At 40.8% G+C, this 18,681-nt stretch overlaps 1 protein-coding gene across 2 annotated transcripts in view; it reads right to left on the bottom strand.

Moving 5' to 3' along the window:
* The window catches only part of TBC1D22A (TBC1 domain family member 22A), a 147,108-nt gene that overhangs the window by 98,699 nt on the left and 29,728 nt on the right, over nt 1–18,681 (bottom strand). For both annotated transcript variants that reach the window (XM_063134118.1, XM_063134116.1), the window contains 3 exons: nt 11,030–11,100; nt 4,695–4,823; nt 2,745–2,807 (listed from right to left, as the gene is read on the bottom strand). In XM_063134118.1, coding sequence (XP_062990188.1) covers nt 2,745–2,807; nt 4,695–4,823; nt 11,030–11,100 — 263 coding nt within the window. The remainder of the gene's footprint in view (nt 1–2,744; nt 2,808–4,694; nt 4,824–11,029; nt 11,101–18,681) is intronic.

Raw genomic sequence — 18,681 nt, forward strand, 5'->3', positions numbered from 1 at the left:
CACCTGGTGTCGAGCAGTGGACAATTGTTGTCGAGCGATGCCAGTAGCTTCATTCTGAAGAACTCTTGCTACCTCTCTTTTATCCTCTGGGAGGTGATCACACAAGTTACCTATCTTTTCCCAAAGGAAAAGTTGATAACGGGCCATAGTTGCCTCATATGCTGATGCTCTGATACCTAAGGAGGATGAAGAGTAAACTCTTCTACCAGTAATATCCAGCTTTCTGCCTTCTCTGTCAACCGGAGCAGAATGTGCCTTCTGGGACTGGCCCTGTGCTGACTCAACTACTATTGAGTTCGGCTTAGGGTGCTGAACTAAAAATTGTGCACCCTCCTCTTGGACTTTATACAGGGTCTCCAGGCGTTTTGATGTTGCCTGCGTCGACGTCGGCGTCTTCCAAGTTAATTGCGCTGCCTGCTTTAGCGCGTGCGGGAGAGGGATCGCTATCCTCTGGTTCGTGGTAGTCTGGAACACATCGTAGATACGATCTACCACAGCCTCATTAGCTTCCTGGGTCTCTATCCCCAATGCTCTGGACATTCGCAGGATATGGTCTGAGAACCTAACCATGTCGTCTGAGGGGGAGGAAGGGTCTTTATCTTGGACTTCATCCTCCGGTGACGGAAATGAAGGAGCGGCCAACACACCCGATTCCGAGTCCGAAGGATAATGTTCCTCGGGTGACGATACGGTGACTAAATGTAAATCATCCGTCGATACCGCAGGAATCGCCACGGTCGATGCCGACGGTTGTCGACGAGGCGTCGATACCGTTGATCTTTGAGGCGCTGGCGATGGAGGCAAAGGGAAGCGGCACACCCTAGTTGTAGGCGGGGGAAGAGCATAGTAATCCTCCCGCGGATACTGCTGTTCCTGAAAGTACCTTTGGGGGCGGTATCCCTCCCATTGGTATTCGTCATCCCTCGCCTGAGGTTCAGAGTAGCGAGAGGCTGCCTCCCAATCACGGCGTGGTGTTAGCCTTGGCGATGGCAACAATGGAAGTTCTCGCGGTCGAGGGGGCTGGTGAGAAGACGCTGCCGACATCGAATCCCTCAGTTCGCCCTCTGAAAGGCTAGGCGGATGAGTCGGTACCGCTGGTAACGAATGTGGCCTCGATACCGAGGGTGGTCTCGACATCGAAGCGGCAGATACCGAGGGCGGTTTCGATACCGAGGCAGTGGGAGCAGCGGGTGGAGTGGATTGACTCCTGACCAGCTCTACAGGGCGAGGCGACGCTAAGGAGGTTCTCTCCGCGTCCCTCTTTCTCTTCTTTTTCTTCTTCTTCTCAGTCTCGGAAGAAGGAATCGGAGTTCTGGCTTTTTTAGAGTCTTTTTTAGCCTTTGAACTCAAGAAAGACCGACCAGGCGTGAGGGGTATCTCAGCCCTATGAGCTCTGGTCTGCACTTCAGTGCTTTGGTCTGATGATTTGACCGGTGCGGTCTTAGTAAGTGCCGTTTTGTGAGTTACGGACTTATGAGCCGCAGTCTTCTCCATTGCCGGGGCCTCAGCGGCCTTAAGAGCCTTTTCCCAAAGAACCGAACGGAGTCGGTCTGCTCGATGTTTTCTCGTCTGTTTTGTAAAGGCCATACAATGGTGGCAAGTCTCGACAACGTGTCCTTCACCTAAGCACAATATGCAAAGGGAGTGTCCGTCCGATGGAGGGAGCTTAGCCCCGCACTTTACGCACTTTCTAAACAGTGCTTTTAGTGCCATACAGGCCCCAAGCGACAAAGTCGCTGAGGAAAAATCTAAACTAACAAAACTATTTTTTTTATATATATATATAGGATAGACAAAGGAGAAAAGAACGCCGAAGCGAGAAAGACGAGAAAGAAGAGAAAGAATTAGAGTAAAGAAGATATTTTAAGACACAAACGCTAAGAGGTTGGTTCTATGGTCTATGCACAATGGCGGACGACGAAGAACTGAGGTAAGGGCGGGAACCCCATGGACATGCGCGGTAGCGTGAGGGAGGGGTTCCCGCCAAAAACGTTCCACTCAGCTATAGTAGGTTCCGGTCTGGTCTCTGCGCAGGCGCAAAGCCCATATGTGTGATGCATAGAGACCACGAAGAAGAACCAGCAGCCACAAGAAGCCGGCGCCGCTCGCCCGCGTCACACAACCCTCCGCAAGCCCTGCAGCGCCCACCCATCCGCCCCGGCCCCATGCACAAGGCAAGGCGTGCGCCAGGCCCAACCCGAACGGAGCCACATAGCCATGCCCACTAGGCCCAACCGGGCCGGCTGTGTTTGTGGTGCGGCGGGCGGGGCCCGCTTAGGGCTCGGAGCTCTGTTGGTGTGTGTGTGAGCCCGGTTAGCTCTGGGGAGCACAAATAGGCCCAGGGCAGCCGCGAATCGTCACTGAGGCCCCCAATCAGGCCAAGCACATTCCCCAGCCTACATGGTGAGTGCAGAGCTGCTTAGGTGCTCAACAAGCCCTTGAACCGCCTGGGCATCGAGAGCAGGGTGGAGGGATAACAGCGCACTTTGCAGGCGATTCTAAGATGCCATCGATTCTAAGACGCAGCCCATTTTTAGAGATGTTTATATTGGGGAAAAAGTGCATCTTAGAATCGAAGAAATATGGTAATAATAGCAAACATAACAGAGCCAGAAAGGATCGCTTGACAAGGAAAGGCAGTTTTCAGAGTGGTATCTCTACGGCAAATATAACATGTATACCTGCCTTGATACATACACAAACAAATCAGATAATTGGGTTTAATATCTGACAGTAATACTTGCCTCTGTTACTTTGGGTTGAAGAATTAAAGCTTCTGGACTCATACGAGGAATATCTATATGAATCTGAAAGATAAATATTTAAATTCAAAAACTTCAAAAGATATAAACTAAATTCAGATAGCTGCAGAATTGGTTTTCAATAAAATAGTGAAAGAATGCAGGTGTCCAGATTACACGTTCTCTTTACAAGGCTTCACCATAAACCTTTTAAGAGCTGTGTGTGAGTGTGCGTTAAAGCAATTATAAACATGTACCATGTAGAGCCAGTGTGGTGTAGTGACTAAAGGGTTGGACTGGGAGTTGGGAGATCTAGGGTCTAGTCCCCACTCAACCATGGAAATCCACTGAGTGACTTTGGGCCAGGCAGACTCTCAGCCCAACCTATCACAGGGTTGTTGTTGTGAGGATAAAATGGAGAGGAGGAGGATTATGTATGCCGGCTTGGTTCCTTGGAGGAAAAACGATGAGATATAAATGTAATAAATCATCATCATCATCATCGGATCCTATTTGGTATACATATATGGAATATGGAACCTATATGGAATATGGAACCTATATGGAATACTTAGCACTTTTCAACAATTATCCTCAAATGGGGATGAGATAGGTTAATATTTCCTCCATGCTACAGACTTTCTACATCTGCGGGGTGTCTACAGGTACAAAGCAAGAGAATCACGATTTCTTTTGTGCTACACTTTACAATTACTTGAAGTGTATTAAACCCAGTTTGTTGCCACTATAAGACTTGAAAGTCGAAGGATGCTTTCAATCTGTTTTTAATCTATTAATGCAAAGAATAAAAGCTGCTGTCTGCTCAAATTCCTTCAAAATGATGATAAACATAATGTACATAAAGGACAGACTCAGAAGCTGAATGGAAAATCAGGTTTACAGAGGAATTAATGGACAAACAGACTTACAGAGCAACCTCCTGGTAAGAGGATATACTTTGTAGAAAATAAAAGTTGTATTGGGCTTTCAAAATTGAAAGGTATTCCCGCAAGAAAAGCACTTCCTAGAGACCTGAATGATCCATTTATTTCCGTTGTCTACTCTTATGTTAATGTTTTTTCAAACTGCATCCCTGGGAACCTTGGAGTTCCAGGGAAACTTAATAGGACTTTCACAACGAGAAGATCAGTAGTGTCAGACAGGCTTCTCATAAAGAGCTTGCCCACCACTAATGAGCTTCGCCAGCAATGAACAAGCGCAAGAGAATGCAAGGTATGTTCCAAGTGCATACTTAGTTAATGTGGGATAATGGAGCTGGGCCTCTACCCTGGCTTGGCCAGTGCTCTGTGCAAGCTAAGTACACACTGAACTAAATGCTGAAGCATTTCCTGAAATGCACAGGAATCCTATGGCCTGCACCCAGGGATTCCCAAAGTCAAAGGGGAAAGTATTCCCTGAAGGGAGAAGATACAGAAAGCATTGCTCTAAAAACTTGCACGGGCCATATCCAAGGTTAACTGCAAACTGGGAAAGAAAATCGAGAAGAAATGAATTATGACACAGTCATAGGGAGGTAAAGCTGGGCGCTCTGGTCCAATGGTCTTTTTTAGACTCAGGAAGAACAATGTCATATCCTCATCTCTACACCAATGGCAAGGATATTACAGCTAAGGAGATCTCTGACAAAAGTCCAACATCAAAATCTGAAAAGCTCCAGAAATTCTGTCTACTTTAGGAATATTGTGATGTAGTATTGGGATGAACATTAGAAGAGGTTAACAGCATTATACTGTTGATCCAAACTTTTTTTTCTCACCTGGCATGTCATTAAACATGACATGATTAACATGCCCAAGCAGGTTGGCATGGTATCACCAGAAAATGTCATGTGGAAATACTTGCTATCCAATAATATGCCTAGTAAAACTGTTTAAGACTTCTAAACACATGTGTGAAGTCAATCTTACAGAAGACATTTTTCAACTCCTTCACCTGTCTGTATGTATCCTGATGATTTTCTTCATTTCTTGAATCATAATATTGTTCAACGAAAGCAAAATACTCTTTTCGTTTCCTTTGTAGAGTACCTTCTCTCCGATCTACATTTGCAGGAAGGTAACCCTAGAAAGAGAGACACAATCAAGTTGTAGCAAATTTGTTTATCAATAATTCATGAAAAAAAATTCAGCAGTTCTTCTGCATGTTCCAAAATTAGCTTTAGTCATACCAACAGCAGTGTGCAAGTCAAATAATGTTTTATTTTTCTGATTCATTTTAAACATTTATTTCATCTTTCATTTGAATTGAATTGTATTCGTTTTATTGATTTCAATGGAGATCCGGACAGTGTCCTTCTTGCTACTTCTCATTCAGGTATTCTACTACTCTCCCAAGGCATCAGACCTGCAACATTTTAGACATTTTGGACAACAAGTCCCTTTTTTATAAGCAATTTCAAAGAGTACAGAGATACAACTTAACTGCTACATAACCAAATAGGTATTTCGAATCTGTCAGCTTCACTGTGCCCACTCATTTTTTCCTCTCCCCTCCTTGTGAGCTGTTCCATGGTTTATTTCAGACAATCATTTCCAGCTTCATAAGCCATGGCTCTTCCATTCCTTCTTGTGCCAAAAACTTGGTTAGTTCTAAACTGGATTTCCCTGTTAGGTCCAAAATAGGCAACTCTAGTTTAAAACAACCCATGGTCCACCCCTCCAAAAACATGCCAGGTTCAGCCTGGAAGGGAGGGAGGAGTATGGGGCCCAATTCTCATTTTCTGCTTCCCGAACCATGGGAATGTACATCAAAAATGTCATTATACCTACAATACAAGAAATAGCATCTCCAACAAAGTAATAGAAACAATCGCATTACATTTGTTCCCCTCCCCCACTCATTTTCAGCATAAAATGAATAAAAATGAATGGAGTGAATTTCTATGTTTTTCATTATTTTAAGAAATATCCGGCATTACATTACTTCATAAGGGTTCATTTACTTCCAGGTACTACCCATTTTCTCTGTTTTTATATGAGCCAAGAATTAGAACAAATGCATGCGTGGAAGGGACAAGGCAGTGGAGGTGAAGCCCAGTAATTTGCAAATAATTACAGCAGGAAAACTAGGAAGATGCCCCACCCATGGTTTCAAATGTCTGTAGACTCATTCACAGAGTATGGGAAGCAAATACGATGAACTTGAAAATCCTAATACAGGATAGTAAGTACCATCTGACATGTATCATTAAGACTTGATGGGATTAAAACTATGGTTGGAATAAAGGAACTGAAGAGGATATCTTCTTCAGAAGGAATAATCCCACTGAAAGGTAGGGAAAGCAGTACTATTTGTAATATATATATATATATATACACACACACACACACACACACACACACAAACACACACACACACACACACCTGTATGGAAAAGCCTGGTTGAAACCAACAGGATAAGGATAGAAGGAGAGAGAAACAAAAGTGATATTGTTGTGGGAGTATATTACAAACCATCCAGCCACACAGATGACATTTTCTTCAAAGGATGACCAAAAAAAAAAAAAAAACCCTTTTACAGAGATGAGACATAGTAACAGGAGATTTCAACTATCCTGAAGTTTGCAGGATGAATGGAACATCCAATACATTTCTGACTTGCCTTGCTGACAACTTCATTTCTCAGAAAGCAGAAGAACAAGAGGGACTACAATCCTGGATTGAATCCTGACCAACAGGAAAGAGCTGGTTGAGGAAGTGAAAGTGGCAGGAGCCTTGGGGAAAGTGACCATATCATTTTGGAATTCATGATAGCAAAAAAATGAGAAAAATGAGCTTAGTTGGTCATGCTCCCTGGATTTCAAAAAGCTCAGAGAAAAGTTGGGTAGAACCCTATGGCTAGATATTCTGAAAGAAAAAAATAATAATTCCAAGCTGAAGGCAAAAGAAGGAAAAAATAAGAGACACCTAAAGAAGCCAGTGTGGCTGTACAAGGAGATGTCTGATGAGCCGAGACTAAAGGACATGTAAGAGATAGAAGGAAGGACATGTGTCCAAGGAGGAGTACATGGAGTAGCACAACCCTTTAAAGAGTGTGTCAGGAAGGCTAAAACTTGAGAGGGACACTAAAATATCAAAAAGGGCTTCTTTGGCTATGTTCAAAGCAAGAAGAACAAAAAGAAAGGCGTAGTCCTGCTACTTAGGAAAAATAAAGAAGTGTTAACAGGTGACAGAGAGAAGATAGAACTACTCACCTTCTATTTGCCTTGGTTTTCTCAAACAAGAGAAGTTGTGTTCAACCTGGGATAACTAGAACAAATTATATAAGGAGGAATTTGCAGCCCAGAATAGGTAAGGAAATGGTCAATGAACATCTAACTATTTAAACTGAGTTCAAATATCCCAGGCCAGCTGAATTACACCCCGGGGTGCTGAAGAGCCTGTGGGCAATATTTCAGAGCCACTGGCTGTAATCTTTGAGAGTTCTTAGAGAATGTGTGAGGTGCCAGAAAATAAGAGATGATGAGTAAGTTATGTTCCCATCTTCAAAAAGAGTGGACTTGAGAAACTATGGACCTGTACACCTGACATCAATCCTATCAAGCACTTGGACTGTAAGCATCTAGAAAATAATGCTTTGATTATTAAGAGCCAGCATGAGCTTATCAAAAGTAATTCCAGGACTTGCACAATCCCATTTGATTCTGAGAAGTAGACGCAACTCTAATATACTCTACCTTAACACTCCCTATTTAGGAAGATTAATACTTAGTAAAACCTTTTTGTAAGCAAAAGGAAAGCCCCAAAATAAACGTAGATGAAAATTTAGATGCATCAGAGCACTAAAACAAACTGTTACACACTGGAACACTTTTGAAGAAGTTTGGGAAAGATTGATACATTGCACACTGTAAAGACGACAAGAATGTAAGATATACGTCAAAGGAGACTTAATGTGAATTAAGCAAATGTTTGTGTATGTATGGCAAAGTACTTAGCAGAAAGTTTACAACCTTTAAAACAACAAGAATAGTGAATAGTGTTCCAAACAATGGAGCAGGTTATTAAAAAGCTTTAAGGCAAGTCAAAAAACACACATCTGGAGCTAAGCAATCATGCATAGGAGCCTGGTATATGCAATCCAGAACGTGTTTGTGCAAAGCCATCTGTAGAAAGTGAGGTGTACAGATCTCAGTGAAGGTGCTGAGAGAACTCAGCTGGTGTACAAGCCCTGGACACATGTATTAAAGAAAGCCCAGCATATAGAAGTTTTCAAAGCCAAAACTGATTTCTGAAAGACCAGATCAAAGATAATTATTTCCTATGTTGTTTATTGTTGTTTATGCTCATCGGATTCTTTGAGATGTTAATGTGATGTTTTACTGTTTGTTGCTAATTTATATACTGTAAGTATTTGTGATGTTTTAAAGATATTGCCATTTAAGATGTATGTGCTGTGTGGATTTCCAATACAAGGTTGGGAAGTAGTTAAATCTAGTGGGAGAGGGAAATGGAGAGAATGTGAAGTGAATGCTGATTGGCTGGTGGTAAAAAAGGCCTGGATTGGTTGTTAGTGGTGAAGGGGGAGAGTTAAGAGAAGCAGTAGAGATGGTATGTGAGGGTCTCCTGAAGTAGGAGTTAGGGTTTCCTGAAGTTAAAGTTGAGATCTGGGGTTTGTCTGTGAAGAGTCTAGTAAGAGGGTAAGAACAACAGCTTTTATTATTTTGGGAACAGAGTGATTAGGAGGAGAGAGTGTAGAATAGGCTGTAGCATAGGCAGGATTGCAAATGAAACTGTATGAAATAAACAAGCATTGAACCTGATGAAACCATAAGCTTTGTAACTGCATAACGTTACTTATTGTTAATTACATTTCTTTCTGTTTTATAAACTGGAGTGGATTCTTAGAGTAACTAAGTGTTTAATGGTGGTAGTGGGGAAGGAGTAGAGAAAATATAGAGTGCTGGGCTATCATCAGGAATGGTTGTTTAACAAACCCTGGAAGATTCGCATTACAGCGCAGAGATGAAGTGAGGAGAACACAAGAAGTGCCTTGATGCTGGATCAGACCAAGGGTCCATCTAGTCCAGCGCTCTGTTCACACAGTGGCGACATCAGCCAGGGATGAACAAGCAGCACCCTCCCACCCATGTTCCCCAGCAACTGGTGCACACAGGCTTACTGCCTTGAATACTGGAGATATCACACAACTATCAGGGCTAGTAGCCATTGATAGCCTTCTCCTCCAGGAATTTATCCAACCCCCTTTTAAAGCCATCCAAATCGGTGGCCATCACTACATCTTGTGGTAGTGAGTTCCATAATTTAACTATGCACTGTGTGAAGAAGTACTTCCTTTTATTTGTCCTGGAGAGTGTATGGGTGCAACATTTGTTATTAGACTAAGATCATCACGTCTGAACTCAGCTAGTCACTTGTCAAAGGGACACAGTGAGATTTTAAGGCTCACGTGGGGTTTGAACCCTATCCCAATTCCAAAGTTTTATCCACTACAACACACTGGCACTGGGGACAAAAATAAAAGTTTCTATGCCAATATAAAGGATTGTGATTGGAGGGGTATGGCTATAGATACAATCTGACATTTAATATCCTCTCAACACTTTCTGTAAGGTTAAATACTGAATTCTAGAATGCATGTTTTGTCAAGTGTTTGTATTTTCCATAGGACATTATTAGTCTCATTAGAAAACAATTTAATTTATAATATTAAAAGTAGCTGTCCATTTTCCTTAAACAGTGGTATTTTCTACTAATAAGTTTAAAAGATAAATGTCACCCTATCTTTTGGACAGGTTTAATATCCTGTTTTCATCTCAAGCCAAGTTTTATTTTTGCTAATATTAAACCACATATTAGCCAAAAGTTTGAACAGTGTATCTCCCTCTGACTTCAGAATACACTATATTTCAAGTATTCATCTGTACCTTTAGACAAGCCAGAAGATGCTCAGATAAATGGGTTTTGTGTATTTTGACTACATTTATGTCAAACTAATCCAAACTACTTTTCTGTTATTCTCTTTTTGAGATATTTCATTTCTACTGCTGATTTTAGGAAAATAGAGAATTCTCCCTAGTGCACACTAGTTGCTGCAGTTTGTAAATTAGGTTTCTAAGCAAATTACAAGAGACAGATCTAGTGGTTTTTAATTTAGATCTATGTTTAGATTATTTCTTTTGGCAACTTGAAAAAGGTATACTGTCTAAGAGCACCACAGAAACAAAATATTTAGGAATCAAGAAGAAAATGTCATCAGTCCAAATGGTAGAGAAATGCTTAATAAAAGAACTAATAGAAATGCATCTTAGGAATTTGAGACTGCATAGAAAACATTATGGCTTCAAGAAATCAGGGATAAAAAAGAATTTCTAATATCTATCACTTCTGCTAAGCCTCCTAAAAAACATCCCAATCTAATAAAAATAACAACCTTGCAGTCAATGGGGCAGATAGCTTTTCTTCTTTTAACTGACAGCATAGGTTAAATGGATGGTCAAACTCAGCTTGAACTTCAGGATGAAGCATCAGCATTGTAAATGTATTCTTTTTCAAAATAGCTACTGCATTCTGTGTACTTAATTTTAATTGCAAGAGACTTCTTATTAAATATTCACTGTTAAGAGCTGCATCTGAATTTTGGATTAGAAAGCACTAAGCCCGGAAATTTATCAGGACTCATTAGCAAGTGAGAATCTTTTAAACACTGGAAATCAGACCTCTTCAGAAGTGAATACTTCATATTCCCTACAGATTTATCCCCCACGAAAAGAAAGATGAAAAAACCCAGAAAGCTGCTTTAAGCCTTCTCTCTGAAAAATTCAACAGTGCTAAACTGCTGGATGTGTAACTTGGAATGTTAAAAAGCTAACATAAAAATGTGCTGATGAAGCAACATCCATGTTCTCTTGAGCACACACCATAGATACATACAGAAGTGAACCTTCTTCAAAACTTTTTTAGGCCAAAGCAAGAAAACAGCAGCACAGACTTTCTAATTTACACTCCTATTATAAAACACACACAAAAAGAATATAGTTAAGTTTTCTGTAAGAAACTAAGTTTTTATTTAACACCACAGAGCGTTTAAGAGTTAGTGCGAAGGAGGGAGAAAAGAGAAAAATTTAGCACTTGTCATGATTTACTACTCTATTCTCTTATGACAAGCCAAGCTTGAAATTGAGAACAGAACAGTGTTCTTTGTGTCACACTGTTTTGGAGTGCTACTGATTAGCTATGACTCAAGCAAAATTATATGTGGCGACAGAAACAACACTATCATCGTTGTAAAATACTGAAGTACTTACTGAAAGAAGCTTCCATGTAATTGGCCGTACTGGTTTCGGGATTCCTGACCAACTCAATTTCCGCAATTCTTCTACTCTCCCCCCACAAAAAAAGAAAGAGTAAGCTTCAGTTAGAAAATAGCGCCAAAATATATTCAGGGTAAGGTTTTCTGATAGAAAGTTTAACTTTTACATTAGAAAATCAAGTTATACATCACACAACCAACTGTGTAAAAAACATACAAATAGTTAACCACAAATTATGTAGCTAAATATTATGCCTTAATAGAGAAAATTCTGAAATGCATCAAGCGATACATAATCCTCAGGAACATAAGGAATCTCAGTGTCTCAAGAAAAAATTAACACCTGATCCCACAGCAGTCCAAGGGGGCTCAATCCAGCAGTAGGAGAGAGCTGCAACACAGTAAAGGAGCACTGAACTTTGGAGGCTTTAAGGCAAGCCGTCATCCAACAGCCTCTAAAGCTACCTCCAGAGGGCCATGGAACTGGACCCTTTTCTGCTCCTACCTGGTAAGTTTATGAGAGGTGAGGGGAGCCCTCAACTCTGGCACCAGCCCTGCTAAGGGACTGAAGTTGGAGGAAACAGCTATAATAAGAGAAACTAGGGAACACCACAAAAAGTTGGGGAATGGGTTTATAGTCCAGTAAAAAACAATTAGTTTACTAATCCTGTGAATATTGTTCTAATGGTAATAGATCAATATTATTTTCGTTTATCAGTTTCTTAGGAGCCCAATCACAGGAATAATTTGTATTTATTAACCTGGATTTACTATCACCGTCTGATCAATACTCCACAATATTGTAGGATAAACTACCCCACTTTATCCATGGGTGCTTCTAGATGGAAGGTTCCTAGTACTACCACTTCAAAGGCATTGTGCAACAATTCCATCTTCTGTTTGTTTAACGGATTGTCTGTGTTAAGAAAAAGAGGCAGAAGAAGTGGTGGGAAAATAGAGGAGGATTACAAGTGGATGACAACGTTGTCTGCACACACACACCCCAAATCCCATGAATCAGGCAGGGCAATGGCACTATATAAGCCTTCTCTGGAAGCACACCACACATTTGCACAACAAGAATTTGTTGGTACTACTGCTTGAAAATGTAAAAGCGAAGTGCACATGCTCAGAAATTCGTAACTGATATAAAAGCATAATCTACATGTCAAAAAGGCTGCTTCTCTGACATAGCATCTTTACCATCACCTAGTCCAAAGTCCATCTGTAGCTCATACACATACGAACATAAGAAGTTGCCTTATACCAAGTCTTACCATCAGTCCATCTAGCACAGTATTGTTAACATTGACTGGTAGCAATTCTCCAGAGATTCGGGCAGTTTTTCACACCCTACTTGGGTATATCAGGGATTGATCCTGGGATGGTCTACATACGAAGCGCTGTATCGCTGAGCTATGGCCCTTCGCTGGCCCAATAGCTCCATCCACCCCTTCCCTCCAGAGAGAAGAGGTTGAACTTGGACTATAATATCAACTGCCAGAGACCAGAAGACACCGCCATAAACATCTCCATATTGTAATTTTTATGTATTTTAATTGTAAGCCATTATGGCAGCCAGTCTAGGCTGAAATGCACGACAAAAATAAAATAAAGAATTATGGTTTGGTGATACTTACAATAATAGACTAATCAAAACATCTCATATTCATATACATTAAGGAACAATCTGCTAATAATTCAGACTAAGCCTGAACAGAAATACAAAAAACACACTCTGAACAGCAGCAAAAGTACATCATAGAAGGGACCTCCACTCAATGCTGAGGATTCCCTACACACACACACACACACCAGAGCTCACCCCAATCAGCAGGGTCTCCTGACTATGTAGCATTTAGAATAATAGAATCATAGGATCATAGAATAGCAGAGTTGGAAGGGGCCTACAAGGCCATCGAGTCCAACCCCCTGCTCAATGCAGGAATCCACCCTAAAGCATCCCTGACAGATGGTTGTCCAGCTGCCTCTTGAATGCCTCTAGTGTGGGAGAGCCCACAACTTCCCTAGGTAACTGATTCCATTGTCGTACTGCTCTAACAGTCAGGAAGTTTTTCCTGATGTCCAGCTGTAATCTGGCTTCCTTTAACTTGAGCCCGTTATTCCGTGTCCTGCACTCTAGGAGGATCAAGAAGAGATCCTGGCCCTCCTCTGTGTGACAACCTTTTAAGTATTTGAAGAGTGCTATCATGTCTCCCCTCAATCTTCTCTTCTCCAGGCTAAACAAGCCCAGTTCTTTCAGTCTCTCTTCATAGGGCTTTGTTTCCAGACCCCTGATCATCCTGGTCGCCCTCCTCTGAACACGCTCCAGCTTGTCTGCATCCTTCTTGAATTGTGGAGCCCAGAACTGGACGCAATACTCTAGATGAGACCTAACCAGGGCCGAATAGAGAGGAACCAGTACCTCACGTGATTTGGAAGCTATACTTCTATTAATGCAGCCCAAAATAGCATTTGCCTTTCTTGCAGCCATATCGCACTGTTGGCTCATTTTCCAGGGGCTGGCAGCACTGCCATGGGAAGGAGGGGATAAGGAAGTCCACTTCCACCAGTAAAGTTTATCAAGCTTAAATCTGAATCCAACTCCTTATCTAAAATTAAGCTGGATAAACTCCACTGGTGGGAGTGGACGTCTTCATCCCCTCCTTCCCATGGTAGTGCCTCCAGGCCCAAGGAAATGCTACATAGTCAGGAGACCCTGCTGATTGGGGGGAGCTCTGGTGTGTGTGTGTGTGTGTGTGTGTGTGTGTGTGTGTGTGTAGAGAATCCCCAACGTTGAATGGAGGTCCCTTCTTCTCGCAGGAGGGAGATCCTGGATCCAATCCAGCAACACTGATGGTCTGTAGGTTCCTTGTGCGACCGGAAAACCTTTCTAGCTGGGGTCAATCAGGACCCAGGCCATTTAAAAAGGAGCCAGAGACCAGGCCATTTAAAAAGGAGCCAGAGACCAAAAACTAGGTCTTGAAGGACTCGTAAATAATTGTCTCTATGAGTGGATAGTAAGGGAGTGTTGACATTCCACAGTTGTTAGGAATTGGGTATTAAGCCTTTGGTGACTTTTAGTACTTTGTTATGATTGGGGAAGTTCAACCAGCTTTGATTTCAATAAGGTGTTTGATGTTTTCAATAAATTACTTATTACGAGACAAGAGCAAATGGGGGAGGGATCACATTTAGGCTAACACTTGTCTTTTTTAAGATCAGTTTCATAAATCTTAAATAATTCTGGATTTATTTCAGCTTACTTCGGGCGGGGTGGGGGGTGTTGTCGAAAGGTAAGGTAAAAAAAAAAAGTTAATCCCATAACCAGTAATAATCAGAAGGATACACTTCTTATATCAAGCTATAGATGAGTTCTGTCTGTGTCCAGAGTAAGCCAAAAACAAAAAAAATTGCACACATACATACTTTTTTTTTACTGCAATATGAAGCATTACAAGGATCAGACGTGTCCATAGTCAGCCCTACCAATAATGTATTAATTTATCACCTGCACTGAAAACTCACAAGTGAATAAAGAAAGTCATTTTGTAATACACTGAATTTTGATTCTGAAAATCGTCTTGCAACCAAAATACTATCTGGTCTTACTGATTCAGTGGCTGGGCTGCTGAATAATTCATTCTAAGGGATATCACATATGACCTACTTGCACATACTGAAACGGTGTTCCTGACATGATATCTGCTATAAGTTTTCTTCCCTCAATAAACTTTCTGTTCTTACTTTCGGTTACCTAGGTATCTGTTACTACTGACAAGACTACCATGTTAACTTCACCCAGTTTAAAACCATTAAAGTAACCTTTACAAGATGTGTTTTTTCTTCTCCAAGTTCAGAGCAAAAGAAGAGCAGGAGTATTGCAATTTGCTTTTCCAGAATGTTGCTACAAGTTTGTAGTTTTCTGGCTCTTTAGGAGGTGTCATCTCTCTTATTGCCAATCCACACACGTATACACAGACTTGATATTCAATTTTGAGATATTACATTGGTGCAAGTGGTTAGGAATAACGTTATGTGTAGCCCAATGTATCTTCCACATTACTTAAGTGAACACAAGGTCTTGAGAAGAGAGAGATTTAATTAATGCATTTCAAAGCTACTTTCTGCAGCCATTTAATTTACAAGAAGGCTTATACCACAGAAGGCTTATACATCATTACCTCTCATTATCACAGATTGGTTCTATGGTGCCAACAAGAAAAGTAGCCAGATAATAAACCAGTTTCATTTTAATAGAAGGTAGTTATAAATTTCAGTACATTTTTAAAAAGATATAAAATTGTGTCACCTTTGCAGACAATTTTACTTGGAAAAAAGCCCAACTAATGTCAATGAGCTTATGCTCAAGTAAGTCTGCAAATCACATAAATAAGTGTGAAGCCCACAATTAAATACTTGAAACAATGAACTCTTTATTGTCAACTACCAAATTTTATAGGGTTCCAACCATAGCAGAATACAATCACCCTGCAATTCATATACAGCCAGTGGCTTCTATATAAACGTTTGAAGGACTACAGGAACATAAGAGGCTGATATATTGAGCAAACCATTGGTTAGTTTAGCCCTGCACTGCCTACACTGAATGATACAGTTATCTGGAGTTTCAGACATAAATCTTTTCCAGACTGACGTGGAAATGCCAGAAATTTCCTTTTGCATATGAAGCACTAAACTAGTATACTTTATGTGATTTATTTTTTAAAAGTCAAACAATGTCCTGTTCTAGTGAGCCTCATTAAGTACCAGAAAACAATGGGGGGGAAAGCTCATTCTCTCAGTGTACGTATTTTTGCTGCATTTCCCAAACAACGGGCAGTAGCCAACTGTGTCATTCTGTTAGCTCAAATGATGTTCAAACTACAGTAGGTTCTGAACTATGTGCCAGACAAAAATGTCAGTGCCATCTCCCACTTATCCTAGCCCACTGTTCTTTTCAGTGTTGTTTCCAGGTTCATCTCACAATCAAACAGACTTTATCAGACTAATTTCTGAGATACAGCAACTTGTTTAGTGAAATTATAGGTGAAAAATAAGAAGGAAGAAAACAAGAGTTTACTACTCTCTACTTTTCTGGTTTTAATTTTTCTATCCTAACTCCAGAAAATCACGGAGCATTCAGATCGTGTTGTGCCAGAGAAGAGTTTCATGGGGCATCACTACTTAATGCACGTTGTACCACCTGGCAAAATGCTTAAAAGAGATTCTTGTTCTAAAGTTTAAGATTGATGTAATCATTTTCAGGGCCATTATGCAGGTTGGACCACCTTTTACATAGCCCAATTCAAAAGTCAAGTTGCTCAGTCCTACTCTAGAAAATCATGTACTAATAGAACTATTTCAGCACATTAAGCTGATTGTACCTTATTCCAACTATTTCAAGAAGCATTTAACCATTAGCTGCATTTAAAAAAAAATAGCAAGCAGTATATCAAATTGCATCTTCCTAGCCATAACAGTTCAAACCATCCCAAACATCAATTCAGCTTCACTAATTATAGGTAGATAGGTATACTGAAGTTTATGGCACAGGGGCAGCTAGGTCATATAGCAACACACACTAGTCTTGTTAAAAATGGAGGACTTTCCCCAGTAATTCAAACTGTCTTAAAGAGGACAAACGGCCAGTAGTCCTTGCTTTAGGGGGAACCCAAAATAAAGGAACCCAAATAAAGCTTGTATGATAAAGATCAGTATTGTGACTATAGCTACTTTGTCCACCCAAAGGGGGGAAAAGCTATAAAATCAAGTCTGAAAACATACTTAAACAATAAGGCAGCAAGTCAATTCCTCAGCAGGCCATCTTGTATTTGAATTAGGCAACGGCTCACCTTTCTGATGTGTCATGATGCCATCTGCTAGCAAGAAAGGGCCTCTGCCCTCATCCCTGCAGGGCTACTGATATTCTGCACACAGACGACTTCCTGTTGCACATGGCTGCAATCCAAAATGTGCAGCACAAAAATGCTAGATGTATTAGCATCTAGCATTTTCTTCATTTTTCAGTTTAGCAGCCCCACCGTATGACTCTTCTTTCTTTCTTTTTCTTTTTTTTAATGGATCAGATTGGCAATTTGCCAGAGGCCAGGATAAGCAGGAGATGGCACTGAACATTAAATGCAAGAACACACATGCATGCTCAAAGAACTGACATGCACTATTCTGCCAAGCCCAGGGATGTGCAAAAGGTCTCAGATATGGCTGGAAATTTATTATATATAAGGACAAGTATAGCTCAAGATGAACTTGTTTTCTCCTGAGGTTTGTCTGCTTCATAGCCCTGTCCCTGGCTTGTTGAAAGAAGAGAAAAGCCAGAGTTCTGGGTTTGCACATAACACTAATAGAACCATGTACGAGACTTCTGTTTAACTGCTTCCACTGGGAATTATGAACCAGCACACTGCCTTATTCATCATTTTAACCCAGAATGTGTGTGTGTGTGGTGTGTGTGTGTGTGTGTGTGTGTGTGTGTGTGTGTGTATATATATATATATATATATATATATATAAGCTTTTGTTCCACACGATCCAGGCTGTTGACTATCACTGTGGTGCATTTGAGAGTAGAGATGTAAAATTTCCAGAAATTTTGAAGCAAGGGGGGGGGGGGACAGAACAGTTGTTTTCAGGGGAACTTGGGGGGCACACAGACAAATTGGGGAAAATTTAAAAAATAATCAATACTTAAAAATATAAGAACATAAGAAGAGCCATTTTGGATCAGACGACTATCAATCTAGTCCAGCATTCTGTTCACACAGTGGCCAACCAGCTGCCCACAGGAAATCCACAAGCAGGACATGAGTGTAAAAGCACACTCCCATCCTCATTCCGCAGCATACTGCCTGATACTGGAGGTAACATATAGCCATGAGGACTAACACACTTTACAGTGTGGCTTCAGGACACACTTCCTAACCTGCTGTTTTAGATGTCATCTCCCATCTCCCTCAGGCATAGCATGGCCAATGCTAAGGATTGCTGGGCTCTGTAATCCAAAACATCTGGAGGGCACCAGGTTGGGGAAGCTTGCTTTAGAAAACTAAAGTACCCTTTACGTTCCTGAAGTTATATTATGTATAACTTGGTTTAATCATATAATTATCATTAGTAAATTTGCAATTACTGTATGAAAAAAACTATATTTTTAAATGTAATATACCAAACTTGATAATTTTATGAGAAAACAAAGACAAGCATAAACATTTTAGATTCCTTTTTAATGTGTGACCAGAGGGAATAACAGCAAGTAGTCCCTGGAAGATCTGAATCATCCTAGAAGCCAAAAGCAGCAGGAAGAACTGGTGGCAGAGGAAGACTGGTGAATCTGTTCCTAGTCTTTCTAGGAAAGGTTCATTACATAATTTTTAGAAATCTTTTGGTGAGGAGTAAAGGCTGGGTAACAATACATAAACAAATTATCTTAAATTCACAAAGAAAATATTTCATAACCCAAAGCTGTTCAATTTTTCCTATTTTAGGGGGAAATCAAAAACAGTCCTTGGGAGGAAAACCGTTCCCCTTGCCCACCACACTAGGGAGGCTTCCGAGCCTTCACTTCTTTATTTGAGAGGCACGTACTTTTCAAGTTACTCATTCATTTTGTCATAAACTCAGAAAAAA

The sequence above is a fragment of the Elgaria multicarinata genome, chromosome 9, assembly GCF_023053635.1.
Source record: "Elgaria multicarinata webbii isolate HBS135686 ecotype San Diego chromosome 9, rElgMul1.1.pri, whole genome shotgun sequence".
Lineage (NCBI taxonomy): Eukaryota > Metazoa > Chordata > Lepidosauria > Squamata > Anguidae > Elgaria > Elgaria multicarinata.